Genomic DNA, 21,181 nt, shown 5'->3' on the forward strand with positions numbered 1-21,181 from the left:
TATATATATATGCTTCACTGGTTTTACTTCTCTAGAGAACTCATCCTAAGACACCATGTATGGACAAAATTTTTTTTCTCCATATGGAAATCAGTGGGTTAGTCAACAAATCATAGTAACATTAGCTAGATACTGGGGTATCAATGAGAGTCAGCACATGAGAATGATAAGGTAATTATCTCAGCTCTCTTAGAATCAGTTCTGTGCCTTTGAATATTTTGAGTGAGTGAATTGACCAGATGACTAAAAGAATATTATTCTCACTTTAGAAGACCCAGCTTTTAGAGAATATACGTACATCTATTACAAAAAGAGGGTGGAATGGAGAAGAGGGGGAAGAAGAAAAGCTTAGACTGGAAAAGAAAAGGCCACCACAAAGTGCTCTCACTCCGATTCTCCCCTCACTTGGATTGTTGGCCCAGTTGCTATCTTCAGAAACCTGAAAACCAGTTGCAGTCAAGTAGATTCTGACTCATGGTGACCTCGTGTGTGTCAGGGTAGAACTGTACTTCATAGGGATTTCAATGACTGATTTTTCAGAAGTAGATCACCAGGCCTTTCTTCCAAGCCACCTCTGGGTAGACTAGAACCTCCAACATTTCAGTTAGCAGCCAAGCACATTAACTGTGGGCACCACCTAGGGACTTTGATGTTCTTAGAGGCTACATCAATTATCAACCCACAATGCAGCCTCTCTGGACTGCTCAAGCCCTCATTTCTTCTCTTTAGTTTAAACAGTAAACTCACGCTTGTCTCTACAATATATAAAGCTTTTCATGTTTAATCATTTTCAATTTCTAGTGCTTGTTATATTTATTTTATAACCCAAGTTAGACTTTTTAAAAACTATATTTGCAGTGAGAGGAAATATATGACTGATTTATTAAGTATCTTAATATTTATTATCACTTTTATAAAGATATGTTCAAAATTCTAATATTAGTTCATTTCCATGGAAGAGATAACCAAGAAAAGCCTATGCAGAAATATGACAACCTTAGCTAAAATATGAAGAAAAAATAGGTCTTAAATATGTAGAATGAAATTGATAGGAATAAACTGAAACATCATGTTGGAGTATAACCATTGTTAACTGCTTTCAGAATTGAACAATTTTAGATACGACATATCACTAATATTATGTCTGTCTGCTTTCACCTATTTTCTTACATCAAAAGTATCTGCAAGCACTTTCCTGAAGCTCAGGAAAGAGTAATAACTTGCAAATTATATCTGGTTTGTATACCACGTGGAAAAAGTGAGGAATGGAAACTAATAGTGAGTCTAGGAAAAAGCCTGTTAACATTTTCTTAACGAAATGTGCCCTTTTAAAAAAGTTTTTTTTAACAAATAGCATTTACAGTATGTTAAATATAATAAGGCCCTTGGGAACGGGTAGGACTAGGTAATAGAATGTGGAACCTTGAAACTTCAGATTGTACTCAGCAAAGCCAATTCAGTTTTAACCAGCTCATAAGTCATTAATGAGTAAATTGCTATTCTTCGTTCTTTGGGCTAATGATTTTATTGCTGTGACCTCAAGAGTCATAGTTTGTGGTCCTTAGTGCTTAGGCACAGTAATTGTGTGCTCTTAAGAAATATCAAATTTGTTTTTCCCAGAAAAAGAATTTTCTTTTTCATATTACTTAAAGCTACTTTAGAGTGACATTTATATTTCTCAATACTGCTAGACTCTATGGTGTATAAGGAAAATGCATAAGTAAATAGTTTTATTGAAAGTAATTCTTGAGACTTAAATAAGTGAAGTAGAATGGAACTATAGGTGTACACATACACTTACACTCAGACATACACACAGACACAGACACACACACACACACCATGCTTGTGGGCCTGACCAGTCAGGGCCTACTGTTACTTTCCAAGGTAGATAATATTCCCATTTTAAAGATGAGTTAGAAGAATAAGGAAGTAAGTACTTTGCCAGTCTGAAAATATTTTCTTTTTCTGAACAAAACTCATTGTCTAGTTCCGTTTCAGGTGGGAAGACAGATTAGACCCTGCTGGCCTCCAGTTTTGTCTTGCCTTTCTTTTTATTTCTTTTTCTGAGCGTCAACTCTAATGGTGTAGGTAGGGTGCCACTGCTGTCTTTCAGGGTTGAGAAAAAGTCATCAGGTTTACTTACAGTTCTCAAATTGGTCGTATACCCAAAAGATCTTACAGGAATTTGTGTAGTGTATTATACTTTCAGGGGCTATGAAGCCATTTATGTGTTAGAAGACATAACCCTGAAAGGGTTTGCTCCCATTGATCAGTTTTTAGTGACCTGTCATAGATTTGACTGTGGAAAAATCTGTGATATCTGCTAAGGTCTTACTTCCTCCCTCCACATGCATTCCCAAGATTTTTTAATATGTATTTTCTCAATTAGTACTAAAATTGTGCTAGAAAGGATGTAATATTATGTCCAAACCCCTTATTTTGTAAATAAGGAAAGAGAAAAGTTGTGCAGACCAAGGGGAAAAAGAGAATCATCATGGGATTATGTTGACAAAGTTGGTGAATTTTTTCTTTTATTTCTGTTGTTAAGTAGATACTGGTTTGGCTGATGTTGAAACAGAGGAGAAGTAAAAGAAAATAGCAAAGACTAAAGACACTTGAAAGTGATGTGTAGTACATCTATGGCAATTGGAAATTTGGGACATGGTGCGTTTTTAAAGTGCTTAAAAATGGGTGACTGGAAACGTTTAATATTTAGGATAGAACCAAGAGAGACAGTTTGCTTGTTTATTTTGGCCAAAAAATTGCTTGTCAAGAATAGCATATCCTTTCCAAAAATTTTCAAATGCACACAGTTTTAATATTTTTTAAGTGTCAATTATATTGACAGCTTGGTAAATTAATCTTCTTTAGCCCATCTGTCTCTTTTACCTGACAATTTTTGTTTTCTTTGTTTAATGCATTTCTTAAATTCTCTTCAATAGGCTAGTTCATAGCTTGCTTGCTTTCCTCTTGCCCTGTCATTACATTTTGTTATTGCTCTCTTTTGGGCTTAGCATATCCTACTATTGATTTTCTGTAAATTCCTCATAACAAATCTTGTAGCAGGGTCCCTTTGAGAGAAGTATCTGAAAATTTATAACAAATATTTTACAAGTGGTTTGTTGGTAGAACCTTGTAGCCAGTTTTTTAATTTTTTTTAATGTTTGGAATTTACTCATCTTTTGCTTTTTGCTTATATTTACCATCTCACATCCTTACTCCTTAAGTGACTGGTGCATCTGAGCACATAGCTTCCTTTAATTGGTTTGGTTTTGCTTATTTTTTTAAACTTCAGATTTGTATGAGTCATTGATCTCAGTTGTCAGTCTTACTAGAATGAATGCTCACAGAGGAGGTCTGTCCGTTGTGGACATCCAAGAATGTACAGTGATGCATAAGATTGAGGGGTACAGTTTGGAACCTATAATAATAATTCTCACTTAGATATTGTTCAAAACTTCACCAGCACAGAGAAAGGGAAAGAAGCATGAAACAGGATATAAGATGTGAGGGGTGAGGAAGGTAGAGGACAAAACTGAGCATTAATGAAGATATGGAATAAGAGTAAAGGAAGCAGTTCTTGTTTTTATACTTTAGTCTGAAAGTGGAAATCATTTTCTTTAGGGGGTTAAGAAAGGAAAAGGATGCCGAACATCTGCTTTTACTGATGTTCATGTTGTGTTTTCCTTCTAATATTTATTTTCTTTTGTTATGTTATGAATAATAATTGTGAAATATTCTATAGTTAGTATGCTGTATTGGTTTATAAAGAAATTAACTTAATCTAACTCATACACTACAAAAAGGAGTGAACTGAAAATCCAAGTTCTGCATTCTAGTGAAGTGAGTAGCATCTGGGGTCTTAAAAGTTTGCAAGCAGTCATGTAAGCTATGACTATTGGTCTCCACTCATCTGGAGCAAAAGAGTAAGAAGGTAACCAAAATCTCAGAGAAGAAATACATCTGCAAGGCTGATAGTCTACACGATCCACAACCTCATCTACCCTGAGACCAGAAGAACTAGATGGTGCTCTGCTACCACCACTGACAGTTCTGGCCAAGGTCACAATAGATGGTCTCAGATAGAATGGGAGAAAAATGCAGCACAAAACTCAAATTCTTAAAAAAGGCAAGACTAACTGCACCAGTTGAGACCAGAGGACTCCCTGAGACTATTGCCCAGAGACACTTTGAACCTGGAATCGAAACTGTCCCGAGATCCTTTTTAGCAAGAAGAGCAGAGTGGCACACAAAATAAAGGATATTACCTGAAAGATCGGTGCTCTACTAAAAAACCATCTGTATGAGATGAAAAGGTCGACATTTACTGTAAAGCAAAGATGAGAAGATAAGGGGGCAGGGAAACTAGAGTACTTGAAATGGAACAACCAGAACGCAAAGAGAATATTGACACATTGTGGAAAATGTAACTAATGTCACTGAATAATTTGTGTAGAAATTGTCATGTGGGAACCCATGTTGCTGTGTAAACTTTCATTAAATGTTGTGTACACTTGCATTATTAGGAATATGGCATCTAAATTGTGGACGTGGTCTGATGATTAAGAAGATACTGCATGTCAACAAATTCTCTGAAAATAAATAGATAATACAACTGTCTCTTGACTCCAGGCAGCTCACTATCTAGAGGCAAAGGAGCAGGTGGTGGTGGTCATACACGTGCATAATATAACGGTCTAAATATTGTGAATTTGTTGGTTTCCTTAAAGAAGGTACTAAAACACAATAAAATATTACTTAAAAAAAAAAGGAGTTAACTAGATTTAGAGGGTTTGTTATCTCAAGTTTCTCACCTATGCTTGGTTTCTATATCCTTGAAATGTACACTCCTAGATCCTTGATTGTGACATGTCAAGGATAATTTGTTGTCTGTTAAGTGCTATGAGCACCTTTAAACAAAACCTGGTATAAATATAGCGTGATTTTATGATGCAACATTGTAGCTGTGGTGAGGCTTTCTCAGGAAGTCACAAGCTATATGAAACATCCAGGTAAAAGTAGACAGAATCTCATAGTGTGGAGTAAGAAACCAGTTTGAAATATCATTACCCTCCCCATCCCCTGAACATCCAGATCTATGCCTTGTGTAAGAGCCAGATAAGTACACTCTTCTTCACTCAGACTTGTTCTGACTACTACAGGCCATGACCCTCTGTCCCTCGTTTATCCCTTACATAGTACCTTATGACATTTATATGAGTATTTCTCTTGTATTGTTATATAAACATTTCATATGTTTGTTCCTTATGTACCTCTATAGGACTCTAACTTTTTCGGAGAAGGGTTTATTTGTATGCTCTAGCAGCATAATTTAGAGGTATGAGTGTTTGATAAGAAGTCAAATACCCTGGCTTTGTGCTCTTTGTGGATTTTAGAGAATGATAAGGGAGCTACAAAATTGGAGTTAATTGAATGTCCCAATTAAAATAGAGAATAAGTAAAGGTGGGGAGGATTTCACAAATTTTAGAATAGTAATCTTAATTTTTATTTCTGGCAAAATTCTAGAATGGACCCAGCAAACAGTACTTAGAAAGGCACACCTCACAAACAGCCTGCTCTAAACTTTCAAAGGTATTGATTTTCCAGATACACTCAGATGATTACCTACGTGTAAACAAGACTGAGGCCTGAGAGCTAGATCATAGCTGGCTAGCACTAAGGGAGCATGTTCACTTGTAGAAGGGAGGCAGTGGCTCTGTCTTCTAGTCACCTTGACCTAGTCATCATTTTTATCCATAACTTTGGTGCACGTGGGCATAGATCTCGTTTCTTAATACTGTATTGACGCAAAACGTGGAAGCAATAGTGAATGTGTAGGATGCCAAAAGCAGGATTCAAAAACCTCCCAAGAGATTGGAACATATAAGTAATACCTGTCAGGATCAGGAAGAGACTACCAAAATATCTGATACAAACTTAGCTTGCATTATTAGGAATACAGTACCTAAATTGCAGACACACCTAAACTGTAGACCACTTTATTCTGCATAGGTCAGACACAAGTGGGTGATTCACTAAATGTAATTTAAGAGTACATGTTCTAGAAGATGAGTGACATGGAGGATGTAAGAACTTGAAGCCAACCGAGTACGTTTAATGGAGAAGACTCTTCAGGGATGTGATATCATCTGTAGATATCTAAAGATATTCTGTAAAGGAAAATTTGTTAGTTTCAAAAGGCAAAATAAGGTCCAAAGGAATGTAAACAGGTAGATATAAAGGGGGAAAAAAATCCAACAATTAAAACTCAAAACGGGAAGTACTTCCCTTGATAATCCAGTGTGGGAAACTCATTGTGTCATCCTGAGGGTTATGGTGGGTACTCAATGCATAATTACTGAATTGAATAAAAATCTGACACTTTTTTCTTATGGTGTCATTAGACATGATTCGATACAAGCATGGTCTGTGATTAAGGTGATATTGCAAGTCAACAAACTCTTGAAATAAGTAGATAATACAGCTCTCTCTTGACTCCAGGCAGCTCACCATCTAGAGGCAGAGGAGCAGGTGGTGGTGGTCATACACGGGCATAGTACAATGGTTTAAATATTGTGAATTTGTTGATCTTCTTAAAGAAAGTAATCCAGAAATAAATATTTTAGAGGAAGCAAAATGAAACAGAAATCATCAAACTATGGGCCTTGTGGGATGTGAAATCTTCACTTTCAATTTTTGACATTTGGAATAAATCTGTTTTCATGACAGATTTCGTAAGATGGGTCATCAAATCTATGAAAAAGGAAATGCAATTTCTTAGGCAGAAAAAAAACTAGTGAAGGAATCTTTAGTGGATCTTGCTGCAAGATAAGAAGTCTACCAATCTGGTTGCATTTTGCATAACCCTTCATTTTTTTTATGTATGTACTCAAGATATGTTTATTCTTTCTCTGCTTATTTTTAGGGTACTTTGAATCCCTATTGTGTGTTGTGGGATGACTCAAAAACGTAAGTGACAGATGTTTTCTTACATTACTTTGGACTAAATATTCAAAGCACATTATTTCAGCCACCTGCTAGTCAACAGGAGTATGTTAAGTCTGTGGGATGAGAGAAAACATTCTCTTTTTTTGAATCTGCAGGACAGCACAATGAATATGTTTGTGTGTGATGCCATCAGGTTATGTCCCAAGATTGGATTGCATTACCTAATATATAAGGCGCATTGCAATGCGGAGTCCATGAGGATTTTTTAAAAGCTCTGATATTTTAAAATTGTAGAAGCTCAAATGCTATTTCAACATCTTCCCCTCGTAATTCAGTTTAGCATCGCAGATTACAGTAGTAATTTCTGTGGTCACTTGGCCAATACATTACTTGCATGACCTTGAATCTATTATCAGAACAATGCAATATTTATATGGCTCTTCCAACTTGTTTTGATATAAAAAACATTGCACGACATTTAACTATTTCTATTCATATATTTTATGAATTTATGCAGACAAAAGAAAATAATTGCACTAAATAAGGATGAGTAATTCTTCCATGTATTTTTTTACTTGTACAAGTGCTTGAAGTGTATCTGGTCAAAATCATCTTCATCTCACTTATAATTCTATGAGATTTTAATGTCTCAGAAAACAGAAAAATCCTTCATTAATTCTTAATTAGGCTTGTACCTTAAATACTTATGTAGGTTTATTTCAGTGATGTAGCCATATTATACATTCCTTTTTTGAAAGGACAAGGTAAAATGTTGTCAAACAGAGCACCACATTGCGGGATTCTATGAATTTTAAGAATTCTCCCAGTATTCTTCACCCTAAGTCTGATCTACAGCTGAGATTTTATGATGTTAATTGCTTCTCCGTGAGTCTAGAAGATGGACATAGAATTTCTAGGAAAGTAGCAAACCCACTGCCAATGTGCTCCGTCCTAGGGTACTGATATAATCTAATCTACAAGTATCTTTATGTAGGTAAGAAATCCATGATATTAAGCATAATTTTTTGCTATTGGTTCAGATATTCTAAGCATCTTCTTCTGCTAGGAACCCTAGTACCATAAGGAGAATTCCAGCTTTCCCTGTTGATAATATCAGCTGGATGCCTTCATTGATGTCTTGGTTTTTTCTCTTTGAAATATCTCCATGAGATCACAGAGAAAAACCCATAGTAGTAAAATTTCTGTGAACTTTCCCTCTGCACCAATAGCCAGAGAAGACTTTGATGGAATATTCTAAGACACTGCTTATTATGTTGTATAATCAAGGGAAGAATAAAATACTGTAAGAATCTAACAGTGTTTTTTGCTCAAGAAAAACATGCTATCCTAAACTCCTAAGTTTAGCTACTTTCATATATTCATGAATAATAGCCAACTTTGGTTTAGGTTTATTATCTTTTCAGTGGGTAGAACATACTTTATGTTGATCCAAACAGAGGAGACAATACAAGAGGAAACAGCATTCCCATATTTTTTGCCTTGTCTTGGTTTCCTTTCACAGACAGTCTAAGGTGTTGAGTTTAATTTATAAAACCGTTGGTGTTTGAGGTCACCGTTAACCTTAGGAATCAATCACACTCTACTTTCCTTAACATCTGCTGATAACATGGCTCTTATCAGTCACAAATAACATGTTTTAGCTTTACAAAGTTCACCTTCTGAGTTGTCCTTGAAGAAAAGTATTTGGTGAGAGAAGGAGGTGTGCTTAGCTGCTTTTCAAAGAAGATCACATCAAGAGATCAATGTAGTTCATGCTTCCTTGATGTAACTGAAAAGTGATCAAAAAGCTTCCCACCATGAAAGAACTTCTATCCCATAACACTTTTTACCTGATTGCTTTTCTGGGTGAGTTTTTAAACAATAAAGGTTAAGACAGCTTATTCCTTTGCTCACATCTCTTCTTCTGTTTTGAATATGTTCGTATATACAATAGTCTCACTTGTGCAGTAGTTTTAATGTTGAGTATACATCCTCCAAGTAAAGATAATAGACGAGATATTGCCACTTCTTTTTATCTAGAAAATGGATGAATTAAATGATATTTTAAAGATTATAGTAATAAAGATGAATTAAAAAATTGATTTTTCATTTTCTTTCTTTTAAAATTGTTGAAATTAATTTTTATTACAAAAGTAATACATGAGTACCTTTTAATTGTAAAACTTCAAAACATTACCACTAAGTCTAACAGTCCCATTGACCATCACCCCCTTGGGTCTTCATACCCATCCACCTCTTCAGGGTCACCCCTATTAACGTTTTGTTATGCATAATTTCAGACATCCATCTCTGCATTGATGTGTATATGCATCCACAGAAATTAACCCCATTTTAAAAGAAATTTTATCATACTGTACGTAACACTTATTGCAGCCTCTATTTTTCATTCAACAATAGGTCTTGGAAAATTTTTGATGTTACTACTTACATTCCTCGAACATGCTACATTGTATAGATTTATTTAGTGTTCTGTACTTATTTACTGGTCATTGAGCTGGTTTCCAATTAATTTTATTCTATAAACTGTGCTTCTGTGCACCTACTTCCTTGTACATTCCTCCTTGAGGATGTCTCTGACCAATCCAAAGTGTTACCCTGATGTTTTCTTTATATTATCCTATGTTATATTCTTCACAGCACACACTTCTACTTTCTTATTTATTTTTCTATGTGATTATTGTCTGTCTCTCCCACAAGAAAGTAAGCACCATAGAGAGGTATTTTAGCTTTTATATTTATCACTGCAGTCTTGGTGCCTAGTACAACACTTGTACATAGCATACATTCAACAAATATTTATTGGTTAGTTTTTTGAAAGAATGAATATTTGCATGTTCCCTGGGTACTCTTTTTCTGTTTAAGAATTATTCTCACCTCTGTTTCATTTTTTTCATTTGACTTACATATTTCTAGCAATTATTCGATCTACTATCGGACGTTTAAAGGGGAGAACATTTCAGCTTGTTAGGATGCTAAGGTCCTTTATAAGCAACTAATTTTCTTCTTAAGGATAATCTATTACCCTGATGACACCAAACAAAGACATTTTCATCTACTCTCATTAGGCACAACAGTTCTAGAAAATTTTTTAAACATATTTTGATTTCGCCTCAGCTAACAAACAGGATGCAGAAAATGCTTCGCATTGCTGACCCATGAAATAAATTGAAAATAGTTTGCTCACTTCAAAAATAGGTCTATTTGAGGTAGGAGATAATGTTTCTCTTCTTAAAGTGGATTACAAAGTTACCTTCTGGGTGATTGATAATTTGCACATTCTTTGGGCTACTGTAAATTTGGATTTTGAGTACTGGATTACATATGGTGACTACATTCTCTGGGAAACATATTTTAAATTAATCCATGGTCTTTCTCTATGGGCCTTGGTAAAACCATCTGATTCCCTCAAGTCTGTGAAGGATTATGTTTGTTTTCAGAAAATGTTTCAGAGTTTTAATTCTTTACTGTAACTTCTTAACTATTAGTAAACAGTGCTATCAATGCATTTGTAATTTATTTGCCTCCATTTCTGTTGAAAAGAAGAGCTTTTAAGGACTGGGCATTCCAGTTTTTCTACATTTCAAATTGATTTATTGGAGTTGGGAATAGCAATAGTCATCTTGACTAAGACTGACACCGGCTTGTTTTATCTCAATGTTAACTAACCGAGTTGCAGTGACCCTTCTCCTTTGCTCCTGTTATGCCATTTCTTCATAACCACAACATTTCTCTGCTTTTGGCATTCATATTGGTGGTCACCATTTCATTTACCTCACAGTATGACTCCTAGCAAATATATAAGTAACATCCAGCCTCATCCCATCATTCCAGGAGGGTTGCTCTTCTTTAATTTTCAAGTGATTAACATAATCTACACCACTAGGGAGGCATACCATTATACCTTTAGGAACATAAAGCTAGAAAAGATCTGTTAGCTTTTAGAAGTTCAAAGCAATTATACAAAGCATTACTATTATTCAGTAGCCATCCATTCTCCTCCAGGTAATAACCAAGTTATATAAAGTTCTTTTTTAAAGTTCTGTTCACACTGTGCTAGACTGGGGATGAACTGATACAGGCAGAACTTAATTTTCTTAAAATTATAATAAATAAGCAAAAAGAATCAGTATAAAATCTTGTTGATGATTTAGGTCATACAATAGTTAAGGAAGAAAATAGACCAAGAACAGCTAACTATGTAGAACACTATATGATAGTCATGTTGTTTTAGGGGAAGTATGAAAGCATCCTTTGCAGGTCTGTACTTACTTCACCCCTTTTCTTGAGCAGCAGTGAAAACAAAACAAAAAAGTCCACCCAAAATATTTAGCACACTTATAGCCATGTTTCTAGTAGATCACTAGATTTCCTGGTGATTCAATCAACCAGAAATAGATTTAAAAACTATTTCACTTCAAAGAGTATTGTTGATCTTATTGCACAGATTAGTTTGTGTAAAACATGTTCATATGTACCTGAGTACATGACAGTCAGTTCTTTGGAAAGAAATTACATGATTATATGACAGATACATCTTCCAAGTTAGCAATATTATATGCAACTTCTAAATTGTCTGGCATATGTTCCAAGTGTCCACATGTTCCGTTTCAGTTGATAGTCTTTAAGGTTGTGTTTGCTTTTCCATAGTTGGGATGGTAAGACATAACTATTTCTGGCTAGCACTTGGTGTAAACCTGCTTCTGTGGGTATATTTAGAGCCAGTATGAATGTAACTGTAGAAACACCCATGTTAAATATTTGAAGTTTGCTTCTAAGATATCAGGATTCCAAGGAACTTCCCAGTATCCGTCTAGGTCCAATGATCAATTTATCTAATTACATAAAACTATGCTATGCTTTTTTGTCCCTTGTTTATATTTGCACTGACAGAAATGAAAACATTAAACCTTTAAATGATCAATACGCTAGGCTTTATAAATTAAAGTAAAAGGTACGCAATCTCTAAAAAATGAAGCATTATATCATAGTAAACAATAATGTCAAAAATCAGACCAGTTATTGCATTTCAAATTTATTGTTGATAAAAATTTTTGCTTCTGTTTTCAAAGAAAAGGGGCTGTTTTGAAAGTACTGCAAACAGCAATAGAAAAATATTAATTTCCTCAGAAAATAGAAATTTAATTAAAGATTCTTTGGTAGGAAACTGTATGAAGCTTTATTTATTTTTTGCTCTTCTGTTTTAGACTTTACATTACTTTTTGAAGTTTTTTGATATCCACACTTGTGTGTTTTCTAATAAAGCCATTATAAATTCTGAAGCACCTTGTTTCAACTTTCTTCAGCAAAATTTTTTTTTATCCCTTAAAATGTTTTAAACTACATCATAGATTTTATGATATTGAATCTTAAGTGCCTAGTTTCCTGAAGTTATATTCCTGAATTTATTAGTGCCTAAACTATCCCTTTTTAACTAATAAAGTTTATGTAAGTGCCTCTAATATTATTAACAACCCATTTTGTCCATTAGCGTGAGCCATAACGTTCAAAAACCAGTGCATTATGCCTTCAGCATGTATTCTGAGAGCTAACATTGAGAGTAAAACGGCGCCACATTTTGTTTTAACTGCTCGCCTTGATCCCTTAAAGCAGAGGTTGGCAAGCAATAGCCTGTGGGTCAAATCTGTACTGCCACTTGATTTCATAAATAAAGTTTTATCGGAACTCAGTAGCTCCTATGTTTATAGTATTGTCTATGGCTGCTTTTGCACTATAACTGCAGAGACGAGTAGTTGCAATAGAAACCATATGGTCCATAAAGCCTAGAATATTCACTATCGGGTCCTTTACAGAAAAAAAAAAATTGTTAACCCCTTCCCAAAACAGTGCTCTCCAACATGTTTCAAGCCTTGACACACATAGAAGATATTGATTATACACCACATTGGGATAGAACGAAAATATTTGCAAGCAGAGTCAGGAGTGAGTGCCTGGGGTAAAGAGAACTGATATCTCCATCAGCTCTGGAAAATTCTCGGTCATTATTTCAATATTGGCAAATCTGTCTTGTCTTCATCTGGAACTCCAAAGAGTGTGTTTCCTATCCTCCTTGTCTTATAACTTCTCTTCCATATTTTCTGCTTTTTTTTTTTTTTATCAGTCATACATTTTGGATAAATTTTAACCTATCATTAAATTCAGTAATTCTCTCCTCAGGTCTGTCTAGCCTATTATTAAACATATCTATAGGGTTCTAAATTTCAATTATTGTCTTTTTTTCATTTTTAGAGTTTCCATTTGGTAATTTTAAACATTTGCCATATTACTTTTTCTTTTTTAATGCAGGCATTTTTAAGCTTATTCTTAATTTCTTTTAACCTAGTAAGCCTAGTTTGTTTCATCATCTGTGGCTGATAATTCCACATTTGAAATCGTGAGTCTGTTTCTGTTCTGTTGTGTTTCTCCTGATTCTCACTCATAGTACCTTTCTTCCTAGTGTGCTGGGTTGTGCTAATTGTCCTTAAAAAAATATTTGTGAGCATTCTATGAGGCCTAGGCTAAAGGTATATCCCTCCAAAGAGGATTTGTATTTACTTCTACTAAGCATTTGAGCATACAACTTTAAACCTGGGTTCTTTAAACTGAGTTCAGTCTAGAGCATTCCTGGACCATGGAAGTAATGTGAACCCAGGCTGAAAATCCACATGAGAGCTGCATCATCATTGTATTTTTTTTTTTTTTTTCATATACATCCCAACATTTCTAGCAGTATTTAAATGGAAGGTTGATCTTTAAAAAAAAAAAAAAAAAAAGTCATTACTGGAAATAGGAAGTCTAAATCAATGTCTCCTCAAACGTGTAAGTTTTTAACAACACGCCAGTGCCAAAGTATATCTCCTGGTAAGCGCTGACCTAAAGTATTTTATCTATATATCTTTCATAACTCATACTTTTCTTGCCTTGCCTTATATTAAAGCAATTTTATGTCCCCTTCTAGACTTAAGCACTTTGAAGAGTGAAAATGTAAGTTTTGTAAATTCTGCTGTGTTTAACAAAGAGATTTGCAAATAGTGCTCAGTAAATTTATTAATTTATTTGGCAAATATTTTTTAAGAACCTACTATTTGCTCTGCTCTTCTTCGTGTCTGGCATGTCTATCAGTGAACAGACAAAAATAGTGCTTTATGGAACTTAGATGGGGGGTATGGGGAGGTAATAAGAACATAAACATAATCTGTAAATTATGTAGTGTATCAAAACATAAATATTTCATTGGTGGGGAGGAGTAGATCAAGATGAGAAGAATGTTGTTGTTGTTAGCTGCCATAGAGTTGGCCCCCGACTCATAGTGACCCCATGCACAACAAAACAAAATGCTGCCTGGTCCTGCTCCATCCCCGTGATTGGTTGTGGATTGGACCATTGTGATCTATAGGGCTACCACTGGTTGATTTTCAGAAATAGATTTCCAGGCCTTTCTTCCTGGTCCGACTTACTCTGGAAGCTCCACTTAATCCTGTTCAGTATCAGAGCAACACACAGGCCTCCACTGACAGAGGGGTGGTGGCTACACATGAGGTGCATTGGTCAGTAAACACACCGAGGTTTCCAGCATGGAAGGCCAGGATTCTACCACTGATCCACTAATGACCTCACCAGAGGAGAATAACGGATACCATTTAATTCAATCGATTTATTTGCATGCCTTTGATTGACTTATTCCAAGATGCCACCATTCATTTATATGTTCATTATTTATTTAGCAAGTGCCCAAAATGTGCAAGGTAATCACTTCAGGATCCATTTTTGGTTGCTCAGGTTTGGCCATGTGCTTCCCTAAGCCACCTGACTAGCTGTGACTTTCGGTGTTAGAACTCTCTGTCCATTTCAGTTAGCTTTCCTCAAGTGTTTAGCCTTCCATCTTCATCTGTATTCTGTGTGCAGTTTAAATGTCTATCCCTCTGACCCCACAGTGGTCATTATCTCAGTCATCCAATTAAATTGTATATTGCCTGGAAAATGGCAGGTATAAATTATGAAATGCTAGCTAAATATTTTCAAAAGAACACAGTTAAAATTGTGGCCAAAAGGTATCCATATTATATAAAGGGAAATTTTTTAAAAATCAAGAAGCCATGTCTGCTTCGCCCAGTGGCTAACACATGGCATGTGCTCAACAAAGGTTTGGGGAATGGGTAGGTTGTTTGGCTGATTTGTTGGTTAGTAGGAGATCTTAACAGGGAAGGAGAGTTTTTTATATTCTCTTGCCCAAACAATGGGCCTCATCTATCTGGGAAAGTCATTCTTTTTTTTAATGTATCAGACACCTTGGGAAGTATTCCCAGAGTGGGAAGAAAAAAAAAAAAAAAAAAAAAATTGGACAAAGTAAGGCCAAGAGGTGCAGGCCAGGAGTCTCCAGTGTCACCGGAAGCTGTCATCAATGTTTATACTGGGTTAAATATATGCTCTGTGCCTTGCCCCATCTACCCTCTTTCCCCTCTTATCTCCTGAAAGTCGTTGAAGTCAGTTTGCAAACTATTTACTCAAACAAAATGTTTTAAAAATCAATAATAGCAAAACTGGGAATTCATCCAGTATTTCTCACCAATTTATACTATTCTTCAGGTCACTAGGGCCCCTGGTGCACTTCTTAATTTTCTCCTATCTGAGGTTCTATTTCCAAAAAAAGGCCTATGCTTTAAATTGCTGAAAATTCATATTAGATAATTTTATAGCTGTATTTTTTTTTTCAGTCCTTTGAATGACTCAGGCTAAAATTTTCCCTTCTTATATATCCTAATAAACAACAAACTAGACATTTTTTCTTAAAATTTAATTTGCTATTTCCTCTTCTTATTTTAAGACTCAGAACTGCCCACTTGTACCACAGTAAATAACATGATGTCCAATAAATAAAGGTAGCAATATCAACTCTTCTTAGACACCATTAACCAAGCCATCCACTCTTTATTTGTAAATATTTCTTAAATACCTCACTAACATTCTTTTCTAAATCATTTGAAATGTGGATTTGAATAACATTGGAGAGTGTGAGATAAATGTAAAGAAAATTGTCTTCAAGTGTGGTAATAAATACATAAGGTTATAGATCCAACTTTTGGGAGCCATTGAAGAAGAGCAATAGGATAAGAATGCATAGCATAGTAATGGTTTTAATTTAAAAAATTAAAACTGTTTAATCATTTTATTTTTCGATATAATGTACATAAGTAATTATTTGAGGATTGTAAATCAAATAATAACTATAACCATAATGTATTACAAATTTTATTTGGAGACAAATTGAGTCCTATTGCTGATGAAATATTTTGCAACGATTGAAAACAGAAGAAGGCATTTTTTTAAATATATGGAAACATAGTTTATAAAAAAGAATGTTGTTTGGAAAGCCGCATTTGAAAAGATGTTAATATCTTCAATATAAGAGTAAAACAATACATTGCCAATATAAAACAGCAGAAGGATGTTTGACCATTCTCTCTGCTTCCTACAAGCAACTCTTTTAGTCTGAACTGATAGATGACTGCTTTTTGTTGCTTTTTCCTCTCACTAGTAGATTGTAGCTATATTCTTTAAAAGCGTGGTTTTGTTTCCCAGGTTTAGTGAAACTAAATTTGAGAAAACAGCTAGGGACTTGAAACTTCGTGCCAGATTTTCTTTTGTTTGATTATTTTTGGTGTGTGTATGTGTGTGTTTTGAGAGGGTGTCGTAGTTATCTAGTGCTGCTTTAACAGAAATAACACAAGTGGATGTCTTTAACAAACAGAAATTTATTTTCTTACAGTTTAGGAGGCTAGAAGTCCGAGTTCAAGATGCCAGCTCTAGGGAAGGGCTTTCTCTTTCTGTCAGCTCTGAGAGAAGAAGGTCCTTGTCTCTTCACTTCTGTTTCCTGATTCCTTGGAGATCTCCATGTGGCTTGGCATCTATCTTCCCCCATCTCTCAGTTTGCTTAATCTACTCCTTTTATATCTTGTAAGAGATTGACTCAAGACACATCCTACATTGATCCTGTCCATTAACATAACAAAGACAGCACATTCCCAAATGGGATTATAACCATAGGCATAGAGGTTAGGATTTATAGCACATGTTTTTGAAGTACACACTTCAATCTGTAACAGAGGGGAAGAGGGATATTGGAGTAGCATTGAAGAAAGTAAGAAAGTCTTCCAACCAAATATATATATATTATATATATATATATATATACACACACATATATATATGTATAATTTTATTGTGCTTTAGGTGAAAGTTTACAGCTCAAGTTTATTTCTCATTCAAAAATTTATACACATATTGTTTTGTGACATTGGTTGCAACCCCCACAATGTGACAGCACACTCCCCCTTTCCACCCCGGGTTCCCTGTGTCCATCTGTCCAGTTCCTGTCCCTTCCTGCCTTCTTGTCTTGCTTTTGGATAGGAGTTGCCCATTTGGTCTCTTATATTTGAATGAACTAAGAAGCATGTTCCTCACGTGTGTTATTTTTTGTTTTATAGGTCTGTCTAATCTTTGTCTGAAAAGTGGGCTTTGGGAGTGTTTCAGTTCTGAGTTAGCGAGGTGTCCAGGGGCCATAGTCTCAGGGGTTCCTCCAGTCTCTGTCAGACCAGTAAGTGTGGTCTTTTTTCATGAATTTGAATTTTATTCTACATGTTTCTCCCACTCTGTCTGGGACTGTCTGTTGTGATCCCTGTCAGAGCAGTCAGTGGTGGTAGCCAGATACCATCTAGTTCTTTTTGGCTCAGGCTGGTGGATCCTCTGGCTCATGTGGTCTTTTAGCCCTTTGGGCTAATGATGGGCTAATATGCAACTAGAGTTGTCTCCCTATAAACCAAAAAAACCCGTTGCCATTGAGTCGATTCCGACTCATAGCGACCCTATAGGACAGAGTAGAACGATCCCATAGTGTTTCCAAGGAGCAGCTGGATTCAAACTGCTGCCCTTTTGGTTAGCAGCCCAGCTCTTAACCTCTGCACCACCAGAGCTCCTTCTGAAACCAAGTAGCTATTTAATAAATATATGCTGAATTGAAACTTAATGAAGTGTTTAATTTTGTACTAAATTGATAGAGGCAATTTTCTTGTCTATATTGATGCGTATGTTACACAAAAAATGGTAAGTTTTATGAACCGATATAAATAAAGAGTAGAATACTATTTCAGAGTTGATAGGTCATCTGGTTCAGTCTGTAATGCGTAGCAATCTATGTGTTCCTGAAAGTTAGAATGTTCTTGTTCTTTTTCTTCTTCTTCTTTTTTTTTTTTTTTTAAGCAAGAAATAAGTTCTTTTTGCGACAGAAAATACAAAGTGATTCAGTGTTCGTGGGAGGAATTCATAATTCAGGCTCTTATTTTCACACTGCCTTTCAACAACACCTACGCCACCCAGAATAATAATGTACTAAGCTGCAGTGCCCCCAAAGTATTTCAATAAAAGAAGGAAATTATTTTCATAATTACTGATAAGTTCTTAATTTGTTCTCCTAAATGGTAAATCAACCACAGTTGGTGAAAGAAGTGATTCTTATGTGTTGCTATTACAGGTTTAAGAGAGGAGGCTTACAGTTGTCTTGAAATGTTAGGGAGTGATAATCTAATTTTAAGGAGACAAAGGGTTAATTAGCGGTAGTTCTTTACTGGCAGTTCTTTGAAGCTCTGAAGGGCAAGTAGCATATTGCTTTCTGAAATTTAAAATTCTCCGTAAAGTCATTTACAGATTTCTACTATTATTTAAAATAGACAGTAGCACGTTTTAGTGAATAGAGTTGCAAGATGTTAGCAGAACAGAAATCAGTTCAAACTATAATTAAACTTGTCAAAAAGTATTAACATGAAAAGATATTTACTGAGATCTACTCTGAACATAGACATAATCATTGACTTTACAAAGAAAGTGCACTGGTTCACATTTTTTCTGATACTTGACAATTTGGTGCTCAATAAATATATATTAAAGGAACTATTTGTTACATAAATGAATGTATGAATGAACATTTATATCTTTTTTTTCTTTTTTTTTTTTTGATGAGCCAGTCTCTCCCTTGCAGGTTACCTGAGAACATCATAAACTCTTCTGAGCCTCTATTTTTAGGGTTAAGTAAATAATTCACTGACACTTCATTTATCCAACATCATTGTAGAATGAAATAAACCTTGTATAAACAATTCCAGTTAAGTGAAGCTTATCTCTTTTAGAATCATTTAATCTAAATCTTTCTAGAATGTACTTTATATCCTCACATCTGTATGACGAGCTTGTCCGAAGCTGAGATAGTATTGCTGTCCTGGAGCACTGTCTCCTTCCACCTGATCAACAGAATCCTGTAAGGCAGCATCTCTTAACCTTGGCATTGCAAGATGTTTAGCTGCATCCCTAGCCTCTACCCACTAGATGCCAGTAGCAACAACTTCCCCCTCAGTTGTAACAATGAAAATATGTCTCTGGACATTGCCAGATGTCCCTGGGATGGGGGGAGGATCATTCCCAGTTGAGAGCAATTGATATAGGCGAACTTGTTTAAAATGCAGATTTCTATCTTTAACTCAGATCTACTGAATCACAACCTTTGGGGGCTATATAAGCACCGTGTACTTTTTTGAGCATGTTAAACTCCCCAAATAGGTCTAACACACATTGAATTTGAAATAGCCTGCACTGTTTTTCATTTTCTAAACTTCTGTTTCCTAGATGTGAAATCAAATAGCCAAACTGAGTCTGTAAATTTAATTTGACACGTATTTCTAAACCCCTGATAGTCCTGTCATGTATTCAATACTTCTCCTCTAAGTGCATGGACCCTGAAACTCTGCAGTTCCTCTGGGCCCTCAGCTGTTGTTGAGCCTGTTAGGAAGCATGACCACAGTGAAATTTGACTGTAATGTGATGTCCTGTACATGCCAAGGTGATGGGTGATGTCACTAAACAGATCATTCTCTGGCTGAAAGTGCCTTTTCTTTCCAGGGCCTGTGACAAATTTTCTCAGACTAATCAAATAAGTAGCAACCACTGTGGATGGGGCATAACTTCTGTTCACTCACTCACTCATTAATTTAATTATTAACTTGGTAAGTTCATGCATTTGTAGATTCAAGAACTATTTATTGAGCAGCCACTGTTTGTTGGGAATTTTGTTAAATGCTGGGGAGAAATAGTAAGCAAGATATGGAACTTAAAAACTTTAGGGGAAACATTAGTAATATGGCCACAAAACCAAATAAAGCCTGCTCAACCACTTGATGATTAATACCTTGATCTTCATTAGCAGGAATCTATAACCGAGCTAGCCAGTTATGGGAGGTAAATTAGTAACTTATCTATTCAGCAAAGGAAATAGCACCCTGGTTGTCTGGAAAAGATAGTTTAGTGCCTAATGTTTGCCCCGGTCATAATCAGTAGCATAGGGGAAATTAGGTTAACATTGCCGAACATATTTCCTGTGTTCTTACTATTAGAGAGAGAAAATTTTCCTGGAATTTAATTAAATTACCATAATAGTTTAATTTTAGACATAAAAGGGTGTTAAAAATAGCATTCCATATCTTCTACTAATTTTAAGTAAAAAAACATTACGTTGAAAGTTTTGACAAGATTAGGAAACTGTAAAAAACATTAACTTTTAACAATAAAATTGGAAAATAATTACTGAAGGGGCCATTTAAGCTCCTGTCTGGAGTCTGTTTTCCTTTTTAAGCAGTCTGCAGGCATGACCCCTTTTCCTGAGTCCTAGATTCCCTTTTCTCTAGCTTCTCTCAGGACGTTTCTCCAGCAGTTATGCCCTCCCTCTCCTGTTCTATAGCCAGGCCTTCCCTACTGACTTTTCCCCCTTTGCTAGCAAAGATCCTTAAGTTCTATTCACCTTCAAAATAAACTCCTTTTAACCTATTTAATTTTGTAGCTATCCTCGCAGGCTTGAGTCAGCTATGCTATTCCCTCTATCCTACTTCAAGGTGAATGACTTGTCTTACTGAGTACCAGAAATGTCCAGCATCCTTATATCTGTCCTGATGTCTATTCTAAAGGGAGTTAGAAACAATAGAGTTGACCAATACCTTACATGCTTATTGAAGGTTTATTTGAAATAACATTTCTAATTAACTTTTCTTGACTTCACTTCCTTCACCAATTAGATTATAAATATCTTACAGACAGAGACAAGTTTTATTTACGTTTACATCTACCCCTAATGCCATCCCAAACCTGCACCTACATTTTTACACATAGTAAATG

At 35.4% G+C, this 21,181-nt stretch overlaps 1 protein-coding gene across 2 annotated transcripts in view; it reads left to right on the forward strand.

The window, feature by feature from the left end:
• ADGRB3 (adhesion G protein-coupled receptor B3) overlaps positions 1-21,181 on the forward strand; it is a 795,950-nt gene that overhangs the window by 475,878 nt on the left and 298,891 nt on the right. For both annotated transcript variants that reach the window (XM_004381354.1, XM_004381355.1), the window contains one exon: positions 6,930-6,973. In XM_004381354.1, coding sequence (XP_004381411.1) covers positions 6,930-6,973 — 44 coding nt within the window. The remainder of the gene's footprint in view (positions 1-6,929; positions 6,974-21,181) is intronic.

Source organism: Trichechus manatus, unplaced genomic scaffold (assembly GCF_000243295.1).
Source record: "Trichechus manatus latirostris isolate Lorelei unplaced genomic scaffold, TriManLat1.0 scaffold00083, whole genome shotgun sequence".
Lineage (NCBI taxonomy): Eukaryota > Metazoa > Chordata > Mammalia > Sirenia > Trichechidae > Trichechus > Trichechus manatus.